This window comes from Dicentrarchus labrax, unplaced genomic scaffold, assembly GCF_905237075.1.
Source record: "Dicentrarchus labrax unplaced genomic scaffold, dlabrax2021, whole genome shotgun sequence".
In the NCBI taxonomy this organism is placed as follows: Eukaryota; Metazoa; Chordata; class Actinopteri; family Moronidae; genus Dicentrarchus; species Dicentrarchus labrax.
In genome coordinates, this window is record NW_026136701.1 from 3,455,432 (window position 1) to 3,481,686 (window position 26,255).

The 26,255-nt window shown below is 44.8% G+C and overlaps 1 protein-coding gene across 3 annotated transcripts in view; it reads right to left on the reverse strand.

Annotated features, from left to right (window-relative positions):
• Positions 1–5,117: 5,117 nt before the first annotated feature.
• chd7 (chromodomain helicase DNA binding protein 7) overlaps positions 5,118–26,255 on the reverse strand; it is a 69,921-nt gene continuing 48,783 nt past the window's right edge. For all 3 annotated transcript variants that reach the window (XM_051396032.1, XM_051396040.1, XM_051396049.1), the window contains exons 21-41: positions 25,783–25,962; positions 25,582–25,692; positions 24,187–24,398; positions 21,438–21,637; positions 21,044–21,203; positions 19,220–19,309; positions 16,508–16,611; positions 14,404–14,533; positions 13,839–13,954; positions 13,200–13,605; positions 12,865–13,073; positions 11,769–12,755; positions 11,308–11,474; positions 10,551–10,805; positions 10,141–10,311; positions 9,807–10,034; positions 9,470–9,685; positions 9,162–9,302; positions 8,954–9,058; positions 8,604–8,784; positions 5,118–8,420 (exon numbers count right to left, since the gene is read on the reverse strand). In XM_051396032.1, the coding sequence (XP_051251992.1) occupies positions 7,417–8,420; positions 8,604–8,784; positions 8,954–9,058; positions 9,162–9,302; positions 9,470–9,685; positions 9,807–10,034; positions 10,141–10,311; positions 10,551–10,805; positions 11,308–11,474; positions 11,769–12,755; positions 12,865–13,073; positions 13,200–13,605; positions 13,839–13,954; positions 14,404–14,533; positions 16,508–16,611; positions 19,220–19,309; positions 21,044–21,203; positions 21,438–21,637; positions 24,187–24,398; positions 25,582–25,692; positions 25,783–25,962 (5,373 nt within the window). In that variant the 3' untranslated portion in view covers positions 5,118–7,416. The remainder of the gene's footprint in view (positions 8,421–8,603; positions 8,785–8,953; positions 9,059–9,161; positions 9,303–9,469; positions 9,686–9,806; positions 10,035–10,140; positions 10,312–10,550; positions 10,806–11,307; positions 11,475–11,768; positions 12,756–12,864; positions 13,074–13,199; positions 13,606–13,838; positions 13,955–14,403; positions 14,534–16,507; positions 16,612–19,219; positions 19,310–21,043; positions 21,204–21,437; positions 21,638–24,186; positions 24,399–25,581; positions 25,693–25,782; positions 25,963–26,255) is intronic.

Below are 26,255 nucleotides of genomic sequence, written 5' to 3' on the forward strand. Positions count from 1 at the left end.
ATGCCACCCCTCTAGATCAGCCCCTGTGAGGTAGAGGTGCTCCCCAGGAACTCTCCCCCTATAGTCAGTCCCCGCATTCAGAGCAGACTAGTTGTAATGAAGGTATAGATACAAATGTAGCGAATTAAAAAGAAAATTACTGGCTGAAAAAGGACTTTTTTACTCATGTGCTTTACTTGTAATCTGTTACTACCCACCTCTGCCAGCTGAGTAATGCTCCTTGTGACTAGTAAACTGGAATTCAGTGTGAAATCGGCGGACTGCCTTCTTTAATGTGGATTTTTCTGATTTGGTATCTGGATTTGAGGATCTGGATTATCACCAACATGATGTACAGTATGTTGGACAATAAGGCTGGATATTCACTAATCTGGGCAAATTCATTACAAGTTAGCTGGCAGAGCACAGCCTGGCAACACAGTCAGCAGTGATATAGATACAGACAGAGCCATGATGGCAGGAGAGCTGCTTCTCACTGAAGAGCCTTTAGAAACAAAGGCGGCTTTGTCCCAATATATCACTGCTCAGTTGCTCTGCATATTAAAGTAACTGATGAAACAGTATCAGCAACCCTCAAGAGTAGATGTAATACACATTAATATGCATTGGCTTATGACAAATTGAATTCAGCTGTTTTAGTCTATTTGAAATCAATATAATTATTTCATCAGAGCTTCAAATGTATATATAATTATATTTAATGTCACATTGTATATTAATAGAGTGTATAAATTGTATCACTGGACTTGATCTTCTAATTTCCACATTTTTGCAATGACCTTAAATACACGACCAGAAATCTAATAAATCAGACTTTTTTTCTAAATTCCTGGAAGGAGAAATGAGGGTAGAAGACAAGACTGCATGCTGGGTCTGTGGGTCTGTGCGCGTGAGTGTGTGTGTGTGGTATGGGGCGGCTGGTGGATTTCACGTCCCACTTCCTCCAGCAAGACGATTAGGCCAGACGTCTGTCAACACACACACACACACACACACACACACACACACACACACACACACACACACACACACACACACACACACACACACACACACACACACACACACACACACACACACTCCACCTCTCTACTGTCTGCTAGAGTAAACACACCCTCACTCACACACACTTATGTTTGTATTACTATTCATGTGAGGACATTCTACTGACTTCCATTCAGCCCATGCTGCCAGTCGCTTTTTAAAGGTGCAGTATAAGTGTGATAACCTCATTAGAATATTAACACTGAGACATATGATGACTGGAAACTGTTTATAACATCACTCAGAAGACTGGCAGCCTCTTCACAGTAGCTTTCATTGAATGCCACTGGGTAACACATCAGAAATAATGTTGTTGCTATAATAGTACTGGCAAGAAAAACTCACCAGGTCACATCACATCAATGGTTTTAAAGGACCAGTGTGTACGATTTAGTGGCATGTAGGTGTGAAGTTGCAGACTGCAGCTATTTGAATATGAAAAAAGCCACAATCCAGTGTTTGGTTTGTCTGTTCTGGGCTACTGTAGAAACATGGGGGACTGTACTAGAGGACCTGCTCCCGCTGTAGGTAAAAACAGCTCATTCTAGGGTAATAAAAACACAATTCCTATATACAGGTGATTATGCATTATACTGTAATGCAAGAGGTTATTTTAACACAAACAAATAGTTGAAATGGATTACATCAAACATTTTAGCAGCTTGTACTAGTCATTTTAAGTGACACTAATTGTAAGTTACAGAAACATTTCTGATTAAGTACTTTTTATGAAGTATTTTAACAGTAACGGTAAATTGTAAATGGTAAATGGACCTGTACTTGTATAGTGCCTTTCTAGTCTTCTGACCACTCAAAGCGCTTTTACACTACATGGCACATTCACCCTTTCACACACATTCACTCAGTGATGGTAAAGCCCATCAAACAGAAACTAATTCATTCATACACCGATGCACAGCATCAGGAGCAATTTGGGGTTCAGTATCTTGCTCAAGGATACTTTGACATGTGGCAGGAGGAGCCGGGGATCGAATCAACAACGTTCCGATTAGGGGACGACCCGCTCTGCCTCTGTTGCAGTCTGAAGCTTCACCTCTAGATGCCACTAAATCCTACACACTGGTCCATTAAAGACACATAAAATCTTCAAATGTCACAGGTGGAGTATTATTTCATGTCGTAGAACAAAACATGGAAACCTCTTGAGCTAGTTTTAATCACAGACCTATTTTAGGCATCAAACCCAAACACCCATTCAAAAAACCTACTGAGTTCGAGGCGAGGGAACTAAAGGTGCAAAAATACTAGTTCTGGGTTGGGGACTCATTCCTGCAGCACTCTATATTAAAAGCACGTTGCAGGTTGATGGATAGTGGGCAACAAGTATACAAAGTTTGCAATTTGTGTGGAGAAAAACAAAGAGAACCTTGTCTCTTTTAGCAAGGCTAGCAGCATGGCTCCAGGGATGGCGACACTGGTCTAGCACCACCATCAGGACACATTGTTCATTTGTCCAATACTTTGGTTTATGACTGAATACCTGCAAAACTGATGACTTTCCCATCAGCCTCAGCTGTAAGCCTACTTTGTGTTTTATGATCATTAAACTTTAGCATGCTAACATGCTAAACTAAGATGAGAGCATGCTTCAAAGCCAAGGCCATTCAGTGTTTCTCTTGTCAAATCGCAAGATGGATGGGAAGAGTTTGTGTTGACTCTGCGTTATAGGGCCTCTATATTTGGATTGTTGATGTGGGATTGTTTTACAGGAAGTACAGTAAGTATGTAGGCAACTGTAAATGCATCAGTCTTTATGTAATGAATCTGCATCTCATTGTTCCACATCATCAGGATTGGACAGGATTTAATAAATAAATGTGAAGCTTTCTGAGAACTAACAGCTCATACATAGTCTGATAATTGCTGTACAGACATTGCATATGTCTTTGAATGCAACATTAAGCTTCAGACTGGTAATTTTGAGGTATAAGAAAAGAACAGCCAAATTCTCGCACATATTGTCCATTCCGGTCTCTCTGCACACACACACACACACACACACACACACAGAGTGGGGTCTGGCTGTCAGTTTGTGTTTTGTCAGCAGCTCCAGTGGGAGAGAGGCCATTTCTGACGGCTGGCTGGAGTGGCGCACACACACACACACACACACACACACACACACACACACACACACACACACACACACACACACACACACACACACACACACACACACACACACAGACACAGACACACACACACCCCAACAGTTTCCTGTTTTCTTATTTCACCTCCATTTGACCTGAATTATTAGTTCAACTCTCACTGTTTCCCTCTTTAATGCTGACACACACTGTTCTATAACCACAACATCCACATCTAACCAAACAGTTTGGTTTATTCACACCACTCTGTTCTTTCTGCCCCGGTCATTTCTATGTAATGACCACTGAGGCCTCTAGGGGCCGCTAACAGGCCTTTAAGACACCTATAACAGACATGCAACATTTTTCTGTGAACATAGCCCTCTACATCTGACCCCCATGGCTAACAATCCCACTTTTAAAATATAAGTATGTCTGTTAAAATAGCTCTCTAGTCATGATGTTGTTTAAAGTAAACTACACAACTCTAGTTTTACAGTCAGAAACCATTTGTCTCAAGCACTAAGACTAGGGCAGCGTATGAGTGATAGCAGCAGGACACTGAATCGTCTTGGCTGATGTTAGGAAAACATCCTCCTCAGACCGTAAGTCCTGCATAGAGAAACATTTCCTCAGCTCCAGGGCAGATGGAGGGATGTGGGTAAAGAGCAGCTTCACTGTTCTGGATCATAAGTTAGCAGCATATTTGGACAAAAAGTAGATTTTACCAAATAGCAATCATCAATAAATCCTATGGAGTGGTTCGGTTAACTCTGAAAAATGATTGTGGCTCAATGGTCCAATAAAACAAGGAATTTTAAGACAGTGTTACAGACAAAACTGTAAATAAATAACCATCAGATTAATTTCATAATGAAAATTCTCTTTATTTGCAGCACTAACTTCCACCAAGAAGCAAAAGGTGCAATCCCTTTAGAGCAGGGGTTTCTTTTAAGCCTAGATATGCTTAAATTGTAGCACTTCCTGTCTGCAATGTACTCGTTGATATACAGACAACTATCACCAGATTACTTTGATACTGAAGAAAACAGGTTCACTTTAAACAAAAAACATTATGAAGGAAAACTAATTTAAGAGTGAAAAATAACACTTCACACAAGTGACGTTAACTCCATTAATCCAATCGATTTTCAAGGCCTGTCAAAATCATATTCAAGACATTTTAAAAGGCCCAAGTATCCAGATTATTCGATTCCGATAAGTCAGCCTGTCGTCATGCTGTTCCTGACGGTTGGTGGCTGTAAATGTAACAAAAGGAAGAGGCGTGACAGCAAACGTGGATGTAAAATATCCACGTTTCTTACAAAAACTGACTTTTGCTAATGTTTTATGACTCAATGTATTTGCCAGGCCTCAGTGACAGACACACACAGAGACACACACACACACAGTTTTGGTAAGAAACACTGAATGTTAACCTAAGGATTTTATAGACCACTTTAAATGCAATTTAAGACCTATTTTACGTTCATACTGGCAAAATGAAGAATGAAGGACATAAAGGAAAACCAGTAGTGTTTCCATGTAGGTTTCGTTTTGTAGTTACAAAAATTCACATTTGCAACTCTTTACAACTAGCGTGCCTTTAACTCGAGGTCCACTTACTAACTTTTTAAAGTTTTACCCACTTCTTCACCAGCTGAGTTTTGCCCTGGAGTGGACCCTGAGTTATGATTAATTCCTGGTTTATAAAACTTATCGTCTAGTTTTCACTGGATTATCTAAATCTTACTTTGCACATTCAATCTTAATGTTAAGCAGTTTATTTGCAAGTGTAATTTTAGCATTGTTGTATTATGTTTACTGTATATTGTATGTACAGGAATCATTTTTGTGTCCACATAGAAACAGTGCGTATCATCAGTCAGTTGTTGAGCTGCTTCCAGAGAAGTTCCTGAAGGTACGAGTCGAGGAGTGAAACAAATAAGGAGATGCGAGCTGAGGTTTGGTTTCCTAGGCGAATATCATGATTCACTTTTATTAAAAGCATCATAGCTACAATTCATCATACATGATGTCTCCAAAAAACAAAACAAAACGACAAACACCAAAAAAAAAAGAGGAAAAAAAAAACATTTACATGGTATGTCTGTAAACTTCAAGGCTAGATAAGAATTTTGAGGTAATGCTCTTCAGCTTGCTGGCTAAAAGTAACAAAAAGTCCATTTTTTTCAAGAAAAAGTAGCTAAGTAATAAAGGTACCTGATTATTTTAACTCTTTAACACCAGTGCATCAACAGGAACAGAGTGAGACAAAATTGATTGCAGTACTTATGTCATCATTTACAGTTTTAGTTTTGTTTTTCTATTCATACGACACTTGTGGTTATTCATATAGTGTGTGTGTGTTTGTGTGTGTGTCTGTGTTGGGAGAGTGATGTTGGAACATTCAAAAGCTGCCTTGGTTATTGCTGTCTCAGCGCTAGAGAGGAGAATGCGGGTCTTTGACGGGGAGGGGGCGTCTTCCAGGGAGTCCAAACTGACCCTCCTGCTCCGTCCCAGTTCGCTCTCTGCATCTGCTGGGCTGGCTGTGATAGCAAATGTTAATAAGACCTGGCCACGGTGCGTGTTTGAATGTACTTTCAAATATTTGAACCACTCACAGCACTTGATTTATCTCAGACGCTTCAACTGGCCTTGGAAATGGAAACAAATCAAGCACCGCTCGTGCTTTCCAAGTATTTAAAACCGAACTCAGCGACCAGAGTTGAACTTCATATAGAAAACTTGTGAATTTCCAACTCAGTTGAAAATGTGTCTCAGTCCTGTTTTGGCCAGGCCTGGTGTCAGTGTGTGTGACTAGAGAAACAGTCTTTAAAGAGAAGGTCACTAGGGAGCAGCACTTGGTCTGAAACTACCGGGATATGAAGGAAAAATAAAATAAAAATAAGGATTTTAATGTGGCAGCGACCGGGAAATTCAACCATCTTAATGTGCCCCCTTTTAAAGAATAAACCTGAAACAACACATCCCTGTGTGGACCACCGGCTCCAAACCCATTCACAGAAACCTCCAAACGGGGACAGCTGGTTTTGGTGGCGTGAGGCGGACCAATCAGAAGGCCTGATTGGCGGCAGACCCAGCCCGCCTGCCACCCCCCTTGAGCCAAAACCAGCCGCCTCGAAAAGAGAGAGGAGAGACAGGATTCAGACGGTGGCAGTGGAAAGATTCAAGACTGGTATTCAAACAGTGTGGGACTGGGTTTAACAGTATTGGTTCAGCGTGCACGTGCACACACACCTGCACGTGCACACACACATACACTCAAAAAGGAAAACAGCTGCAGGGACGAGTCCTCCCAGAAACAGTCACATAACAGAGAGGGTTTAGGGGGTTAGTGTGTGTAGTGGTGGACTTCTGTATGTGTGAGAGAGTGTGTGTGTGTGTGTGTGTGTGTGTGTTATGGTAGTCAGTGTGTGAGACTGAGTTTTAGGCCAGTCTGGTTTCCTTTTGCTCCTCAGAGTCTACCTGGTCTGATATGTGAGAACTAAAAATCTGCTCCGAAACAGAGCAGCTCCATCAACTCCACTACCCACAATTCCTTTTGCAGCAGCTTTGTCAGACAGACAGCCAGGTTAGCTGTAATGCTGTTATTTGAGAACTGATGTTAGGAAAAAACAAAAACCGCCACTTGCGGGCGTTTCTCCTCGTTTTGATGAGATGCTGCCAATAACCAACAACAACAAAACAGTCCAGACGAAGAAGGAGGAAGCGAAAAGAAAAAATAAAGATCTGAGAGCTGAAAGCAGCAATAATTTATAATAATAATAATAATAGTACTATTGGAACCTCGTGAAGTCCTATTTGAGGGATTGTGGGAGAGAAAAGTGTGGGCGCACCGTTCGCAGTGCACACAGGCCAACCAGAGAGAAAGAAACAGTCTTTGAAGAGGAGCCGAGCTCTGAGCGAGCGGCTGTGAGGATTTCCCTGACTACACTATCGATCAGAGAGATTTAACTTAACACACACACACACACACACACACACACACACACACTCACACACTCACACCTCGCCCTCTCTGACGCATAGTAAATATACCTGGCCAAAAAAGAAACAACAAAGAGTGAGAGAGAAATCATCAACAACAATGTAAAGGAAAAAAAAAAAGAAAAAAAAAAAAACAGGATTCATAATAGTTTGGATATTTCTGGTGGAGGCGTGTAAACGTGGTGAGGGGGAGGAGAAGGGGGAGGTCAGAGGTGAGGAAATGTCCAAGGCCAGTCCATTATTGTGTTTTATTTCAGTCACTCTTGTCCTTCTGTGGAGACGCCGCTGCCTCCTCCTCCTCCTCCTCCTCTCCTCCCATCCCTCCATCCTCCAGGGTTGAGTCCTCGCCTCTCGTCTCCTCCTCCGCACCCACCTCCTTTTCCTCAGCCAAGTCACTCTCTCCGCCCTCCTCCTCCTCGTCATCATCATCTTCCTCCTCCTCCTCCTCCTCTCTCGTAGCTCTCGGATCCCCCTTCTTCCCCTCCTCGTCTCTCGGGGGGTTTGTGGTCACGATGTTGCTGCCCAGCGCTCCGGCCATGGCGCTCTGCAGCTCGGCCAGGGTGGAGGCGGTGGGGAAGCCGGACAGGCTGAGCCCTGCGAGGCCCGGAGGTAGGAACATGGAGGGGTAGAGGAGGCCGGGGGCCATGGTGGAGAGGAGGAAGGGGTTGAACGCCAGTGAATTAGCAGACATGCCGGCTGCAGCTAACAGGGCCGCAGCATCGCCGTTGATGGACGAATCAACGGCTGAGCCCTGAGGAGCTGCAGTGACATCACCCGCTTTCTGCTTTCTCTTCTTCTTCTTCGCCACCTTCTTCATTACTTCCTTATTTCCCTCAGCCTCCTCCTCCTCATCGTCGTCCTCGTCTCCCACCTCATCACAATCTTCTCCGTCTTCCTCTCCCTTCGTCATCGCTGCCGCCTCGTCGCTCTCTCCCTCCATTGTTCCGTTGGTGTTCCCTGATGCGGCGGAGGAGTTGGACGCGGCGGCGGCTGCGGCTGTCGCCAGGTTACCGCCGAACAGCCCGCCTAGGCTGAACATGTTGGGGAGGGCGGCCGCCATGTTGGGCAGGCCTCCCATGCCGGGCAGCATGAGGGGCAGCATGGAGGCAGCGGCAGCGCTGGCAGCAGCCTGCTTGGGGTCAGTGTGCGTAGGGAAGGCCATCAGACCAGCAGCCAACTGGAGAGACTGGAGGCTCTGGAGGGACGACAGGTCCATCCCTCCAAACAGACTGTTCAGCAGCAGAGGGTTGATGCCTCCTGCAGACAGTCACACAGACACACACACACACACAGCAGGGTTAAAAGGAAGCTCTTCCAGCACAAACACATACACTACTTTCAAGAAATTGACGTGTTGAGGGGGTTCATAAATAAAGTTTACACAATTCCAGACATTCCCTGTGTTCCCCAACATTATGGTGCTTTAGCAGTGGTTCGTACCTGCAGATGAAGCAGCGGTGGCCAGTGATGCCTGGGCAGCCTGTGCTGCAGCTGCTGCCTGTGCGGCGGCCGCTGCCTTGGCGATCTCGGATTTGGGTCGGCGTCCCCGACGACGGACGCCCTCCTCCCTGACTACAGGGCCGGTCAGAAGGCGGTCAAACATGGCTTCTGGGAGGAAACCCTGTGTGGAAGAGGTTTCAGGTTAGAAAACAATTTCAAGGGGCTATATGGGAACAAAATGCAATCATTTTATTTTTTAACCACCAATTTCTGTAGAAACAGTTTACAGGAGCAGTGAAATTACAGTACAAAGGTGCAACTGTTGGAAGGTTTTTGTCTCGGTTACTAACCGACTGTTTGACGATGTCTGTCCAATCAGGGGCAATAGAAAATTCTGGATTTTCCAGTAACCATCTGGGAAGCTCTTTCATTGGTGGAGCCATGGCCCCGCCCATCTGAGGAACAGGAAGATGGAATTAGTTTCTCTTGAAAAATGGATTCACATAGAATCTACTGCACAGTATGTGTTTTGAATGGAGGATCCTGATGTCAGCGTACCTTGCGTCCATTGCGTCTGTTGACCACAGGCACCCTCTCTTCTCCGGTCAGGGTGTTGATGTCAATCTTGTTGGGGTTTCGACAGCGATGGCGCTTCTGCTTGGGCTTTGAAAACTGAGACAGCAGCATCTCCTCACTCTTCTGTTGTAGGAAGACAAAAGAGATGGGGAGGAGTGAATAACTAGTGGCTTAGAGAAAAGACTGCTGAACAAGAAGAAGAAAACAACCCCATTAAGAGATCTTGCTTAGTGGTTCACAGTCACAGAGGATTAAAGTTAAAGAGGAAAAAGAAAGAAAGGATGACATACTGGTGTGAATCCAGCCATGTCCATGGTGTAAGTCGGGTGCTGCCTCAGCCACTCTCCTAGCTCTTTGCTGGAAACTGCTGCCTCTTCCTCCTCCAGACTGCCAGAGGCCAGAGATCTGGAGCTGGGGCTCTGCTCGGGGACAGTGTGGGGTCTGTGGGCACGGGCAGAACCCTGAACCCCCTCCACACCTGAAACCTTTGTTTCTTCAGCATCATCCTGAATGTCCAACACAGATAATGGGGGAGAAGGAAAAGAACATTTAATGTAGATACTCATAAAGTCTTCAGTGTTGGTGACAACTTTACTGCCCGTTAAAACACACACACACGCTGCATACCCCTCCTGCTCTCTTGTTGCCCATGAACAGCAGCTCCAGGCCCTCCACATTTTTCCTGCGGCCCCGCCTCCTCCTCATCGGCAGGTCAGCCTCCAGCGAGCCGTTGGCTCTGTGTCCGGAGGGTGGGGCCTGCTGCAGCAACTCCATCTGGGCTTTGAGGGAGGGGCTTGTCACCAGGGCACTGGGGAAGCCAGCCAATGAGGGAGAGGCCTTGTGGTGATGCATACCCTGAAAAACAAAATCAGATCAGGTTTAGTTGGTAAATGAAAAATGTCAGTAACATTTAATAGTTGTTTGGCGACTCAGTTTCTAATGAAGAATCTGGTGTGGCCACCTTGGTGAGGTCTATAGCCTGGCTCTGGGTCTCCGCAGCCGCGTGGCTTTCTCTCAGCTGAGCCACCATCTCCATCAGGTTGCGTCTCTTGGCCGCCCTCTCCGCCTCAATCTCAATCTTCCTCCTCCTCCTCCTCCTCTGTCGAGGCACCGTCAGGCTCAGAGCGTCCTCCTGCAACATCAGGTCATCAGTTACTGCTGTGTGACAGCATCTTACCTAGGAGCTCGTCACATTACTGTTACTGGCCCTTCAGTTAGCTGCAATAATTATGTTAGCAGTATCTATATTAACAAAAATAAAGCTAATAGGGTCATTCTAGGCCTTCGTGAAGTATAACTGCATTGTAGCTAATACTGCTAAGCTCATTAGGCTTTTCTCTGACTGTGGATGCCAATGGCACAAAAACTCACATGAACCTGTGGGGATAGTGTTTTATCTTCGCTCCCACTGTAAGGCGTATGGATGCCGGCCAACGTCAACTCGGCCAGGCTCCGCCTCTGCAGTGGGCTCTCCGTCGCCGTGGCTACGGCTGCCGCGGTCACTGCAGAGCCATGCCCTGGCAACAGGTTGCTGGGGAAGTCAAAGATGTGGCGTCTGTTGACAGGCCACTTGCCCTTCAGGACGGCCTCGCAGATGTTATCCATCCTGTTGATCATCACTCGATCCTGAGGGTGCGAAGAAGACGGAGAGAGGTGATGACTATTCTATAAAGTGCTTTGGATAAAAGCAGGTCTTGTTTCTGCATACTGTAAATACTCAAATAGTTACGACTACAGCAGATAGAGGCCTTTACTTGAAACCTATAGGCTTATATATTAAGGACATCATGAGATTCCTGTTAAGCTACTTTCAATGAAGCAGGCTTCCTGCACAGATGTTTCACAAAAATGGTTCATTATGTATGAATCTGCTGATTAGTTATTTGATCCATAAAGCATCAGAAAATAGTGAAATAGAAGCTCAAGTTGATGTCTTTAAATGCCATGTTTTGTTTGACTAGTCCAAACCTAAAAATAATTCAGTTTATTACCATATAAACTGATTGACTAATGAATTAAATCAACTTTAAAGTGACACATCTGCAGGAAGCTTACTTACTGGATGTTATCACTCAGCTTTCATTGACTGGCCTTTATTTATCCATGTCGGCTACTATCTCAGACTCACCTTAGGCCAGAATGAGAAGCCGTAGGCACGGTCCTGCAGGGCCTGCAGTGCAGAGGTTTCTGGCAGGTCGTCGGGGCAGAACCCATCTCTAGTCTCGTTTTGGGCCGATGTGCTCACAGATGCGATGCTCTCCTCGTCGAAGTTCTTCTGCTCTGACGCAGCACTCGCTGTGCGGAGAGAGGGAGAGTCAAGTTGCCGCTCTCATTTTAAAAAAAGATCCGAATCATTATCAAGGGATCCAAACTCATTTTATTCTCTCGCCCCTGGACCTTGGACTCATTAAAAACACTGCCAAGTCATGAGGGGAAACTCCAAAAATAAGCCTGTGACCGCGTGTGGTGTCAGCAGTGACGACAGCCGACAACCAGGACCAAGAGTTTACTAAAATTAAGACTTTTGAGACATCCCCACTGTGATCAATGACTCCAAGTCAAAGCCAATGCAATACACTTTCCCCTTACCTTCAGCCTGAGAGGATTTCTCTGATTTGTCGTCTTCGTCTTCCTCCTCTGGGCTTTTCTCTGTGTTGGCTGATTTTGGAGATTTAGGAGACTCTGGGTTCTCCCTCTCCTCTCCGTCTTCTTCCTCTGTGGTCTTGTGGCCCGGCTGTGCTTTAGGAGAAGAGTCGGGATGCTCTGGGAGCTCAGTGGTCGCCTCCTTCTGGTCCCCGAGAGAGTCGACAGGAGTCAAACTCCTCTTCTCTTCGGTTAAGTCTTTGTCATCTGCTGGCTTGGAAGTCTCATCTCCCTCTCCACTATGCTCCTCTTCATGCTCCTCTCCTATTTTTGGCTGGGCCTCCTCCTCTTTCTTTACCTCCTCTCTCAGTGGAAAGGCAGCTTCATCCTTCCCTTCTCCGTTCTCTCCCTTATTGTCCTTCGGTTCGTCAGGAGTTTCAGTCTTGGTACATGGAATGTTGTTGGCATCTCCTCCCTCCGTTTCCATTTTCACCTCCATCTCTTCTGTCCCTTCCTCGGTCTTCACCTCCTTCCCGTCGCCCTCCTCCTCTTTAGCTGCATTAACAGCAATTTTGGCAGCAGCTGCAGCGCTCGCCAGCTCTGCAGGGGTGAGGAGGGGTGTGGGGATGGTTTCCGCTCCCATCCCAGCTTTGGGGATCTCTCCCTGGGCTCCCATGCAGACGCCAGCCCCACGCTGGCTGGTAAAGCGCTGGTGGGCCTCCAGAAAGGCCAAGGTAGGGTCGTTTAGGATGTGATAATCTGTCCGGCTCACACCGTGTTTGGAGGCCCCTAGGAGGAGGTCACGGTCGTGACGTCCACACTCCCACCACTCAGGGAGGTCTGGGGAGGGCTGGCAGAGCTTGAGACGCTCGGAGAGCAGCGGATGGGGGAGGACCTGCTCTCTGATGCGGCGGAGTAGCTCGATGCGGTACAGGGTGCGAGAGGCACGCTCCTCTGTGATGGGGTCAATGATCAGGGTAGGGTCTGGGAGTTCTGATGAGGTAAAACAGTCAACATAATATAATGTCAATTTTTCTTCTTTTATTTGACCCCAAACTTGTTTATTAGTGACTGACCAACTACATTATAGGCTTTCTCTTACCTGTTTCAGTCTTGACCTGCATTCTGCAGACCCGTTTACACATGGCAATGAATGAGTAGTAATATTTCTCCAAGCTCTCGTCTGTTTTCTTGTCCAGTCGAGCAAAGGCTCTGAACTGCGTCCAATCAAATTTCTGACGCTGGGTGTCAAAGACTACTCCGAAGGTGGACACTACACGGTAGAAATCAGCCTCCTCGCGGCGAGTCCATCTGACAGGGTACAAAACAAAAGTGTGAGAACAGGTAAGTGGCTGTTTTGTAGGGTGGAGTATACTGTAAGGTGATTCTTTAAATATTTGTATGTATCCATATACAAGTGTGATGTTAATAATCTACCTTTGCCTCCTCTCCTTGTAGTACATGGCTCCATCAGCCATCAGGGAGCCGGCGGTCATCACTGGTGATGCCTCTGACATGAACTGTCCACCTTTGGCAAAGTAGGCACTTCCTTTAGCCAGATATGGGCTTCCTTCTGTCATGAACACCCCCGTTCCGTCTTGGATGTAAGCTGCCCCTCCTCCTGTGTCGGTAACCATGGCGATGGAAGGCATGAACTCCCTGCGTCGCCGTCTGCGACCGTCGGGCCGATTGAGGGCCTCCTGACGGAGCTGCTCTCTGCGGTTGGAGCGCTGGTAGGCTGTGATGAGGCGACGAAGGCGGGCGGTCAGAGCCGAAGCCGCTGGCCAATAGAGCCGCTCGGAGCCCGTGGCAGGCACACCTTGGCCGTTTTCACCTGATTTAGCTACAGGGGAGGAGAGGAGAGGAGAGGGAATGAGCAAGGAAGAGGAGAAAGACGCTGTAAGGGCATCCATCCATTCAGCCATCTTATTGTGCTTTTTTACAGGGGTGTAGGGTTGTTGTTTGGATGGTAAGCTTCTCCCCAGAGAAATTTCACACAAAAACTGTGTTCGCATTCTATTAAATGATTTTGCTTTTTGAACTCCTTCCACCATCTCGCTCTGTCTCTGACTTTACCTTCGGCTTCACCTTCCACAGTGTCATCTTTGTCATCTAGCGGGGAGTTGGTGAAGTCATCCATGTCATCTTTAAAAGGCATCCGCAGCGGCTTGTACTCTGGATCCTCGTCCTCACTATAGAAGAGGTTGGAAGAGTTCATTTTATGGGAGCACAGACTAATACGTTTTGAAAACTGATCATTTTCAGTTTCAACTAACGCAAAAAAAGGGAAAAAATATTAAAAGAAGGTGAACAGGCAAAAATTAAGACAAAACAAAGTAAGGCTTTATTATAGGAATTCAATCATCATACAATACGAATATTTCTGAATAAGTGGTAAAAAAAAAAGTAGGCGGTGGGATAAATAAATAATTGGGCCTACTATACAATCATGGCATCTGCCTTTTGTTTTTTTTGCTTTAAATGAAAATGTATTTTTCACCTGCAGACAATCTGAGCACGAAGAGACTGACAAAAGGTGTGAAAATGTGATGAAGCAAAGACTAAAAACTGAGCAGAATAACACTAGACGGAAGGGGCATTAGAGAAGCTGCTTTTTGGTGACTGAGGCCTGCTTTCTTACCCCTCGACGCCATCTGCCATCATGTCGGAGCCCCTCTGCTCAGCGGCGATAGCCTTGGCGTCCGGCATGCCCACCCTCTCCAAGAAACACAGAGCGGGGTCGGCTCGCATTGAGTTGTACTTCTCATAGCCTAAAGGAGTAGTAGATAAAGAGATGAGAAAAAGGGAAGCTTGGTATGCATGTCTGGAGGCTATAAAGTGGATTTCAATCAGTACCGAGTCAATGTGGTTTCACAAAGTATTAGGCTAAAAAGTTACAGCTGAAGGCAAACTCCTAGAAAGAAGGCTGAAAAAAAAAAAAAGGTTGCGCTTTCTAGCTCACAACTAGACGGACATGATGCTACACAGTCCAGCACACACTGCTTACACACACCTACACACACACACACACACACACACACACTCCAATATTAAATGAAGGAGTAGACAAAAACAGCAGCAGAAGGGCAGACCCCAGGAGCCAGCTGCTGACAAGACAGACAGCCTGTGTGTGTGTGTGTGTGTGTGTGTGCATGCATACACTTGCCTCCGTTCTGTACGTGTGTGTGTGTGCTTATCCAAGTGAGCCTGCAGGTGCTCATTTGTGGCAGAGAGGCAGAGTGAGAGAGGCAGAGAGAGAGAGAGGCAGAGAGAGAGACCGAGAGAAAGAGAGTGTGTGTCATGGTGTCTGTGAAAGTGAGCTAGTGGGTGTGAGAAACTGCCTGTGTGTGTGTGTGTGTGTGTGTGTGTGTGTGTGTGTGTGTGTGTGTGTGTGTGTGTGTGTGTGTGTGTATTTGTCCGTTAGGAGCATTCAGGCAGAACAGATTAGAATGTGCAGATCCCACTGAGACACATCGGGAAGGCGAAAGGAGAGGGGGGGAGGAAAAATGGAAGGAATTAGAGGAAAATGCAGAAGAGCGGGTGAGAGGAGAGCAGAGGAGAGAAGGAAGGAATAAGAGAGGACAGGACAGGACAGGAGGAAAGGGAAGGAGGAGACGAAGAGCCACCATAACACAACTGCACCGCCTTCTCTTCAACCTTTCAGTCATCCCTCCTTCCTTCTCTCTCCATCACATTTCAATTAGGAAAGATGTGACGCATTGTTCCTTCCTCTGACACACACACACACCCCTGTGCCTGCAGCCAAACGTTAATCATCAGGGCCTTTATAGGCCATCACTTTTCCGTGTGTGTGAGACGCATTTTTTTGTGTGCCTGTGTGTCTGCATACAAAGCTCCCTGTGTGTGTGTGTGTGTGTGTGTGTGTGAGTTAGTCCCCCCCGCTTCCCCCAGGGCCTCCCTAGTGAATGAGGATTATGATTAACTATGGGTGAGCCCTTTTGTATTCCTCTGTCTGTCTGTCTGTCTGTCTGTCTCTCTCTCTGTGTGTGTGTGTGTGTGTGTGTGTGGTTGTGTGTGTCCTAATTGAATCATAGAGGGTGGCAATGATGGAAAAATTATGACAATTATGCCAGATTAATATGAATGAGGGCCTCTATCCGCAGCGCACACACACGACACTCTGCCTCATCTGTCTGTCACTGGGAGTCACATTCAGTCACCCAGTCAGCACCCATAGGTGGGTCACTTGGCGATTACTGCTACTATTCCAAATACTGATCCAAACAACCAGGTTAACGGAGAGAAAAGATTGTTTTTATCAACTTTGAGATTAGCTTTGTTGACAACATTAACACCTGTAACACACTAATCAGACACACACACACACACACACACACACACACACACACACACACACAGGCAGTGGTGAAACCAGCCATCAATCACACTCCGATAGCACACTGAGCCTGCCAGCTGCGTACCGCTATCGCCATAGCAACACCAATCAACCAGTAGCAGCAGAAGTGGGTGGGATGCGTTTGTGTGTCTGTGCGAGTACGATGTTGCATGATGCTTACTGGGATGGAAGTCACTGGAGTGTGTCTGAAGGTGCTGACATGTTATCTGTGTCTGTGTGTGTTGTGTGTGTGTGTGTGTGTGTGTGTGTGTGTGTGTGTGTGTGTGTGTGTGCGTGCATGCATTCACAGTGTTTTGGCTGCCATGTTAGAAGATGCGGGTCTGTACGTACAGGGAGTATGTGAGGACGCTGGTGTGTGTTTCTTTACCATGTTTGAAGACGCCGATGAGCAGGGATTTGTCGGCCTCGCTGTCCCACCAGTCAGCGGGCACCTCGGCGTGGAATGGCTGGGGAATCCAGATATCCAGCTCACTGTGGAGGAGATAAACACATCAAATCACTGATAATCAAACTAAACGGTGTGTGCGCGTTCGGTTCGCTTCAGTTAGGCATCAGTCTCGTATTTCAATTCAGAACAGGGCAACGAAAAAAGCAGGAGCGGAAATCAGATTACGAGCAATTCGTGTTGTAATCGGATTGTAAAAGCAGTCAGTCGGTGGCCAGAGATAAAAACAAACATCCAAAATATTTTAGAGCATCAACGTGCAAGCAGAGATTTTAGCTGTGTGTTGTCTTGTTCAGTTAGCTTTGATATCCTCAAAGTGTCTCCATGTTAGTAAAAAAGGGAAGGGGAACTTTTATACAGGTTTATCCATGAGCAGTAAGTGACAGAAACTACAGAAATAAGGAATAATGACATAAAGACTCATTATGTAATCACTGCACCGAAAAAATTTCAGTAAATAACCATATATTGTGCCAAAAAGGCTCTGATCTAGCTAATGCTGCTGTGACATTACTGCTCATTTTAGCCTGAATCTGGTGAATAGGAAAAAACTTAGCGTTTACAGACCATAATAATAGCAATATCCATTCTGGTATATAGCATATTCAATATAGGTTGGCTCAACGTTTTGTTGCCTGGGGGCTGGAATATTGTTACAGCATTTCAAGTTAGTCTGGTCCCTTTAGTGTTTGTGACAGACTGTCAGTGTATCAGACTGATAATACCTCTGTTGCCTGATACACATCTCAGCTTGAGGCTAGCCGCTCAAGGCTACATTAGCTGTTACTATATAACCCTCGACAATGGCACTGGCATCTTTATTCAAACTGTTAGTGGTCAAGTTGCATAGTGGGTAATGTAGGCAAAGAATGCATAGAATAAAAAAAAAAGGACGATGTGTGTGATTTTACTGCATCGACTTTGATCAAAGAATTTAATAGGAGTGCAATGCTAAATCAGTGGAGTACTGCCTTAAGTGCATCTATTCATACCAACTGGCCAATTTAGGAACGCCAACAGTGTTACGGGACAAATGCTATCAATCATCTGCCCTGTGGTCGTTTGTCAATTTAATACCTTGATACAATTTAAAATAAACAAACTTGAGAATAAATTGATGCCACTGTCATAGTACCTAAACGATATGAGCTTACAGGTGTTGCTCCAACCATTTTAAAATGATAGTCCAACCACAACCAGTTATCTGCTCAAGACCAGAATTCTTCATGCACGTAAATGACTGAGAATAGTTTAAGGTTTTAGCAGGATAAATTCTATGTTGTGGCGCCAGAAAGCCCCCCTGCCACAAAATCCTCCATTATGGAAAGAAGAAGGTAGAAAATGGTGTTTCCAGCTAGTTATGGAGAGAAAGGGTACAATACACAATGGAAGCAGAAAGACAGAGGGTGACAGGAGGAGAGAAGAAACCAGGGAAACAGTCCCTTATCTCTGCAAACAGCAGCATGCCCGGCCTTGGCAACACACACACACGTACGCGCGCGCCAAGACTGGCATGCTAAATCCCCCTGGCATATGTTGGCACGATGGCACCCCGTATGCTCATGTCTGACACACACACACACACACACACACACACACACACACACACACACACACACACACACACACACACACACACACACACACACACACACACACACACACACACACACACACACACACACACACACACACACACACACACACACACACACACACACACACACACACACACACACACACACACACACACACACACACACGCCATTGAGAGGGGGGAGGGAGAAAGAGGACTGAGTGGGAGAGATCAACTTGAAGTGCACGTGCTCCACATTATAAATGCATTCACATCTGGGTGAAAGGGTGATGAGAGGGGGATGGGGCATGATGAGAGACTAAAGTGCACTGCAGAGAGAGGGAGAGATGGACAGATGGCAGGAAAAAAGTGTGGTGTGGTAAGAGACAGAGGAAGCAGTGAAGGAGTTGTCAGAGTGAGATGAAGAAAACAGTCAAGGTGAGCAGTATAGTTAACCTTCACATCGACAACCTTGCACTGTGATGCCTGCTGCCAAATGATAATGAGCAATAGCTTGTCAAAATGCGAGAAAAAAAAACACCTTCTAAATGGGTCAAAATTATGATAAAAAGCTAATTTTCCCCCAATAAAGTGTTCAACTGTGTTGTATCCGTCAGAATAGGAAGAACCCTGCCAAAGAGGCCACTAGAACAGACAGAAATACACCCTAGTAATAATTCATCACATATTCACAGAAATATCCATCCCTCAACTCACACATGAAAGCCTTTTCACTCAATGTAAACACCTAGTACATTGTATCTGAGGAAAATACTCTGCTGCACAGGAGGGATGATGTGGTTTTGGGGGGTTTGGGATTAATATCAAGTTGCTAAACTTATGGAAACTTTTTGGACAAGTTACAAATTCCCATCAGAAAATGTTGGATGATCAGATTTGTGAAGCCAAATTCAGCCAATTCTGACTTTGACAACACATGCAGACATATCTTTTTAAGATCAGTAGTGTTAACAATAAAAACACCTACAGTCCTCAGCGGGGTTGGAGGATGTGGTAAAAGAGACACTAAAATGAAGACCTGGAGAAAGTTCACTAACCTGCAGTCGGCTCCTTCTAGGATGCGCTCAGCTTGGTCGCCTATGACTTCCTGTCGCAGATAATACAGCATCCTCACCCTCAGCAACACCCTGCAAAATGTAAAAAGGTAAAGTTAGTGAAACTGTCCTTTAGTAGAGCTGACTCATTTAGCTCAACACAGGCAAGCTTATTTTTGTGCATTGTTGTTATTATTTTAGAATTTGTTTTCAATTCTAAATCTATGCTAAACATCAGAAAACAGACAGATGCCTGTGACACCTTCACATTGTTTGGTCTGACCAGCAGTCACTGTTCACTGTGACATAAAATAGACAGGTTTGGCATTTCACTGGATGACTTAAATGATTTATCAATTACACACATTGTGGAAGATTTGTTTTCTGTTGATTGACTTATCAATAAACTTGATAAATGATTCAGCTCTAAAGATTACACTGACTCAGGTCAGTTCTTATATAGTAGTACTGTATTTTGACAACCATCGAATGCAATTCATTTGTAAAAACTAGTAGGGAAATATATTCTACTGCATTCTTGTTGTCTTGTCTGATAGATATTTCATTACCAATAGGACAATATTCAGAGTGATTCCACTGGAGGATGTGCTTTAGTGAGTAATGGAAAGGTGCTGGAGCACTGTGAACAGGATCTCTGATCTAAAACTATTCAGATGGAAAATGTCCTGAGGTTTTCTCCTGTTGACATATTGGTGGCAAGAACTATAACTCATTACTGCATTTCAGCGTTGTCTGTACTACTGCTGTCCAATACATGGTCATCTTCTCCGGATACAAATTACAGATGTTCTTGGTCAGAATCATTCTTCCAGCGCCTCCCGCAGTGAAATGAATCACTTCAGTCATGGTTCAAGAGTGAGAGTCAGATTTGATCTTGTGACATTGGAAGATTCTGCTATCTGGAAGATCTGCTTCAATGTAAACATTTGTCACCAGATTTGTCACCAGGATTTAATGCCAATAACGGCGGTTGGAGCAGAAGACAGAGGAGGGGGAGAGGTGGGGGGGTTGGGAGGAGGAGATGAGTGGGAGGAGCAAAGAGGAGAAGAATTGAAAGGACAGAGAGCTGTGCTGGAAGGGAGGGAACAGAAAGTTTGGAGAGGCAGTGAAGAGGAGGAGGAGGAGAGGGGGGGTATAAAGACAGTCATTTGCAACTCATTCTGCAGTGTGTGTGTTTGTGCATCAATGGCATCACAAGTTGCAGTGTGTGTGTTTGTTGGCAGGCTGTGTGTGCTCATCCATCAATGTGCCAGGCCTGATTAGCCACACAACACTGTGCTCCAGCCTAGCAGATGGCACCACATAATCACCCCCAAGTGTGTGTGTGTGTGTGTGTGTGTGTGTGTGTGTGTGTGTGTGTGTGTGTGTGTGCGTGTGTGTCTTTCACCCACTTCCAACAGGTCTGCCTGCCTAGCACCTGGCCTGGCACACAGCCAGACACACACACAAACAAACAAACTTCCCCCCTCAAGAAAAAAAAAATCTTGGAATTGAATCTGGAGGGCAAGGAAGCATATCTCCCTGACAACAGAAGAGAGAGCTGACCACAGAGCGAACATGCGTGTGTTTGTGTGTGGAGGAAGACAGGGAGGCTGCTGCGTCTGTTAAAGTTGAGCCGTGTGTACGGTTGTAGAGCCAGACTCAGAAACCATCACTCCTCCCACTTGCATCTATGTCTTGGATTTAAAGCCACAGTTCCATCCACACTAGTTTGGCAAATACTTATTTAACCAACAATCCTATTAATAGCATGTGTCAGACACTGGATAGCATGGTGTTTCAGGTGTGTGAATGAGAGAGCCTTACTTGTTACAGTGATGTTTCAGGTGTCTCTTGTAGCTATCCTCTTGCAGTAAGTGGTCGGGATTGCAGCTGGCCAGCCAATCAGCTCGTGGGGTCTGCGGAGGCGGGGCCTGGGGCTTCCCCTTCTTGCCCTTCCTACCCCGGGGGACTGGGGTGGAGAGACCTGAAGAGAAGGCGGTTAGGTAACAAATGACAACATGTAAACCTTATTAAAGTATTTCCATTATTTTTATTTTATTTTCCTTTTTTTTTAATATATCTTGTGCTTCCTGGACGAGCATCAGCGGTCATCGATTCAACTGGGTTCACTTATCTGAATGGGGTAACACTCAATAACCTTAGAAAGTATTGCAAAATGTCAAGTACTCAAAGATGGTATTAAAAATTCGGTCAATACCTGAGTGGTTGGTCAGCGTCTTGGTGGTCCCATCCTCACTCGGGGTGATCAGGTCCCAGATGAAGCTCTTGATGTTCTCGTCACCGCGATAATGCAGCAGGCAGTAGGCCAGGAGGGCTCGGCAGATCGTTTCCACGTCGGCCTCCTTCAGGGGGCGCTTGAAGCGACCGTGAGCCAGGATGTCGCTCCACCTTCCCCAACTAAAGACAGACACAGAGAGGAAAAAATGGTCAGCATTTGTTCAACAGTACACAGCATTGGCATTAGATTTTAGAATGCCCTGTTCAAACAAATAAACCATATTTCAGATTGTCTGATGGGTCAGCTTTGTTCATCAGGAGAACTCCAAAGTAAAAGCTAGAACTTCACAACACTGTACCATAAACTGTATTCACTGATATAGAGGACAAACACATCTTCAAGTTAAAAAATGTAACACAACAATGTATATCATACAATCAAACTATACTACTAATAATATATTGTAATAATGATATACCATAACAAAATAATGGTAACACAATATACTAAAGGTCTTCAGTTGTCATTTCTAAATGGTACTTTTGTATCGTGATACATTAAAGCATGGACGGAATATGAGATGACTAATAGTTTTTAAGCTGGCGGATAGCACCTACTCCTAATCTACTGCTCAAATAAATGCATCACAACTCAGATTTTTAAGTTGTCACTAAAATGTCCATCTTCTTGTTTTGATGCTTTGGACCAAACTACACTTTGAAATCATACTATTCCTAATTCAGCACTACATTACTTTCATGGTTTACATAAACCTGATCTTTAATGAATACATACACAAATCCACATCATTTGTCTCATCAGCCCAGACATCACACTCTCTCACACGGCGCTCATTATACATTTTACCAGTCCGTTGACTTAACTGTTACTGTCACCCTAACTAGTGCCACCCAGGCATCCCTCTGTGCGTGTTTCATGGATCACAGCCCAACTCCCCCCACCACCACCTCCAGAGAGCAAGCGACCCTAAAGGCTGATGTGGTGGACAATATCCCTCAGACTGTCTTGTTCTACACTGAATTCTTTTTTTTTTTCCACTGCTGCTTCCTAATCTTCAGTGAACCATGTGAACCGGTCTTACTGTGAATGATTTTAGACAGGGTAAAATGGTGGATGAGGACAGGCGAGAGAGAGATGGATGATGGGAAAAGACAACAGAGCGCTAAGCAGAGAGGACAGGCCCAGTCAGACAGTGTGTTTTTGTGTCCTACAGCCCCAGGCCACGAGACTAGACTGTAACAATAACAACGCTGACATCTCACTAGCACCACTGTCCTTTCTTCACACACACACACACACACACACGCCAAGTCAGCCATGAAAATGGATGGGGCTCGCCCGATAATCACTATCTGTGGTAAGTGTGTCAATTTGCCTGTGTGTGCAGTGTAATGTACTCGTATCTTTAAAGGCTGTTATCATGCACTAGCAGAGCTCTGAGTTAAGATACTCTTCTGTCACAGCACAGATTAATAGAATCTCAAATTAAATATTGTTCTTGAGACAGGGTTTTTGCAAGCTTGAACATGGTTACATTTTAGACACTGAATGCAATTTAAGAGGCATTTTATGTCCATACTGGCAAAAAAGTACAAAGGATATGAAGAAAAATCAGTACTGGTGTGATCTTGGCTTCTTTTTGTAGTTGTTGAAGAATGATTAATACATACATTTCCCAAAAACACATTTAAAAGGCAAGGCTGAAAAATTTTACTTTATACAAGTATATAAACTTTATACTTTATACATTCACTTCATTAATCCAATCAATCAAGACTTGTCAAAAATCATTAACACATTTTAAGGGATAAAATTTGGATGATTGGATTTCAGACTTTAAGACTCTACTGACGCCCTGTTTACATCTCAATAAATACAGTTATAAGTATGTACAAGCATTTTCTTAACAAAAACTGAATGTTTTAAGGATCACGATTTTGAAGTAAAATTCCCTAAATATAATTTCAGTGGACTTTCTTTAAAAAAAATGTGCATGTGACATGCTTAACAATAGTCAGTTGTGTGTATGTGAGCTCTCCAAGGTCACTTCATGTGCACTAAAATATGCATGCATTTTGAATATAAGTGTGTGCACATGGGTGTGTTTACAGGCAGCTCTGATTAGTGGCTATGTGTTGATGGCCTTGAGTGCAAAGATTTCTGTCTACTAAATCACTCCATGCGCAGGTCTGCACCCATTAACTCTGTGCTCTAGCACACAGACACACACACACACACACACACACACACCACACACACACACACACACAACACACAGGCCAAGTGATGAACTCCACCCATCAGCATGACTCCACGTCTTTTACAAGCAGCAAGGCTAGCTGTTTACCCAATGTTTCCCGTCTTTATGCTAAGCTAACTGTCTCCTGGCTGTAGCTTCATATTTAGGCTATGAGGGGTATCAATCTTCTCGTCTTAATGTTGGCAAGAAAAGAAAGCAAATTATGGCATTTTCCAAACTTTGCTAACTGTTGTATACAAAGAAAAAATTCCAGAGCACTCTTTCATTTAATTATGTGTTTAAAACATAGGATATTTTCTCTCTTAAACATACTGAAGTCTGAATAAAAAAAGAAAAGGTTCATTAACAGATTTTATGCCCTAATTATAGCCATTTTTGTAAAAGAGCCAGTGGTCAACACTGTTTATTGTCTGGTTTTTGGGTAGAAAACATCAATATGTGACTGACCCGTAGACCAGCAGGTTCTTCTCCACTCTGAAGCACTCAGACCTGGGGTAGCCCTGGGCTTTGTCTTGGGGTCGTCGTGGTTTGGATGAGGGTTTGCTTGGTTCGTCGTCGTCGCTCTCCAGCTCAGAGAACTCAAGCATCTCGTCCTCTTTGACGCTGCTGTAGTGCCGCGTCTGCTTCCTCACCCTCGGCGTGTCAATCACCAGCGTGTTCTGGAGGCGAATTCAATGACAACGTTATAGTTGTTCTTCCCTTCTGGTAATGTGTGTGTTTTTTATTTTTTTTTATTTACTAAGAACCTGGTTTCAATTACAGATGGCCTGAAATCTACCAACAACAATATGCAAAGCGCCTTCTGCTTTATGCCGGTGGAGTGGCCTGTTTGTTCATTTCTTGTTTATTCTGACTTCTATGACTAGTGTGAACCCTGTGAATACATGGCATCATCTGTACAAAATCGGATTAATTGGATATTTGGCCCTGTGTTTCATTCCTTATACTGAGAAAATTGGTGCCCAGCTCAAACGTAAACTGGCATTAATTATGTTGTCTAATGAATTACATTTTTGTTCAATTAATTTGATTTCCCCCCCTCGCAATCCTATTAATATGCACAAACAGGGCAGTAGTTAGTTCCACAATTATCACAGAGCACTGCAGTCATTTCCATTTTAACATCAGACAATAAGAAATCCCAGGGGAGCGGCCCAGATTCATGCTCGTAGGGCTGGATTAAGTGTTCCAGTGGAGGGCCCTCAACAAGAGAGGCGGCGAGGGAGCGCAAAGAAATCAGGGGGGACAAATGCACAAATTTTAAAAACAGTGAACAAATATAGCGAGGGAAGGAAAGCAGGAATATAAAGATGCCTGTTAACAGAGCGCTCCATGTGTGTAAGAATGTGAAGGAGCTTGGGTTTGTGTGTGTGTGTGTGTGTGTGTGTGAGCACTAGCCTAAGTGATATCTCTGTACCCTCCAGGCATCTGCGCTCTGTTAAGTGGAGCTAAGCAGCTTACTCTCTCTCGCTCAAACACACACACGAGAGCAGGGAAACATGGGTAATTAAGGAAGAGAGGAGATTCCCAACTGTCAATATTAATCTCGCTCTCTCTCTTTCTGCCTCCCTCCTGATCTTTCTGTCTCCCTCTCTCAGTCTGTCTCACTTTCCTCCTCCTAGCTTGTGGTGATAGCACTAATTACCACCGTTAGTCCCCTTTCCATATGGGGACACCAACAAATGTGTGTGTAAGAGTTTGTGTGCACCAAAATACATGGACGCACAGTGTGATTATACAGTCTCTGTGGCTTGCGTTTGTTCTTGGGTGGGTTTTACATTAAAGGTATTTGTGTTCACAGTACATCTGTGCAGTTGTACGTGTGAAATAACGTGTAAATACCCGTCCATTGATGGCGTCCAGGTCCAGCTCGGCCTTCTTGGCCCATTTCTGCCAGAAGTCTGGATCCTCCAGAGAAATGTCTGTTCGGTTACCTGTTGCAACAAAACTGGCCTGCAGACAGAGGAGATGATCAATGCCAGGAGATCACAGTTGAGGGGGTCATTCTGACACACTTTTTACTGAACAGAATGAAGTCTGTACCTTAGCAAAGGTAGAGCCCTTGCCCTCAGACTCTATGGTGATGGTGTGTGTTCGTCTCTGGAGGATCTGGTCGATGTCTTCCTCACAGAATTTTGAGCCTTCGTCCTCCTCGTCCATCAGAGCTCCGTACGCTCCCTTTCTTAGAAGGTCCTCGATCTCCTTCTTGGACAACTGCTGGACCTTGAATAGGAACAAACACATTTTATTCCATGAAAAATATTAAGTGTTGTCAGTGAGTATACAAATATGGAGTCAAAACATTTTAGCTTTAGTTTTATTTTGGTTCTGTAAGGTGTAATACTCTCTGATTTGGGGTTTTGGGTGCCCCGTTGAGTGCTGTAAGAAAGGGATCAGGGATGTACCCAAAGAGGGGTTTTCTAACTAGAGCTGCAACTAATGATTATTTTTCATGTTCGATTATTATTATACAAGTAATTGATTGTTTAGTCTATGAAATGCCAAACAAGCGTTAA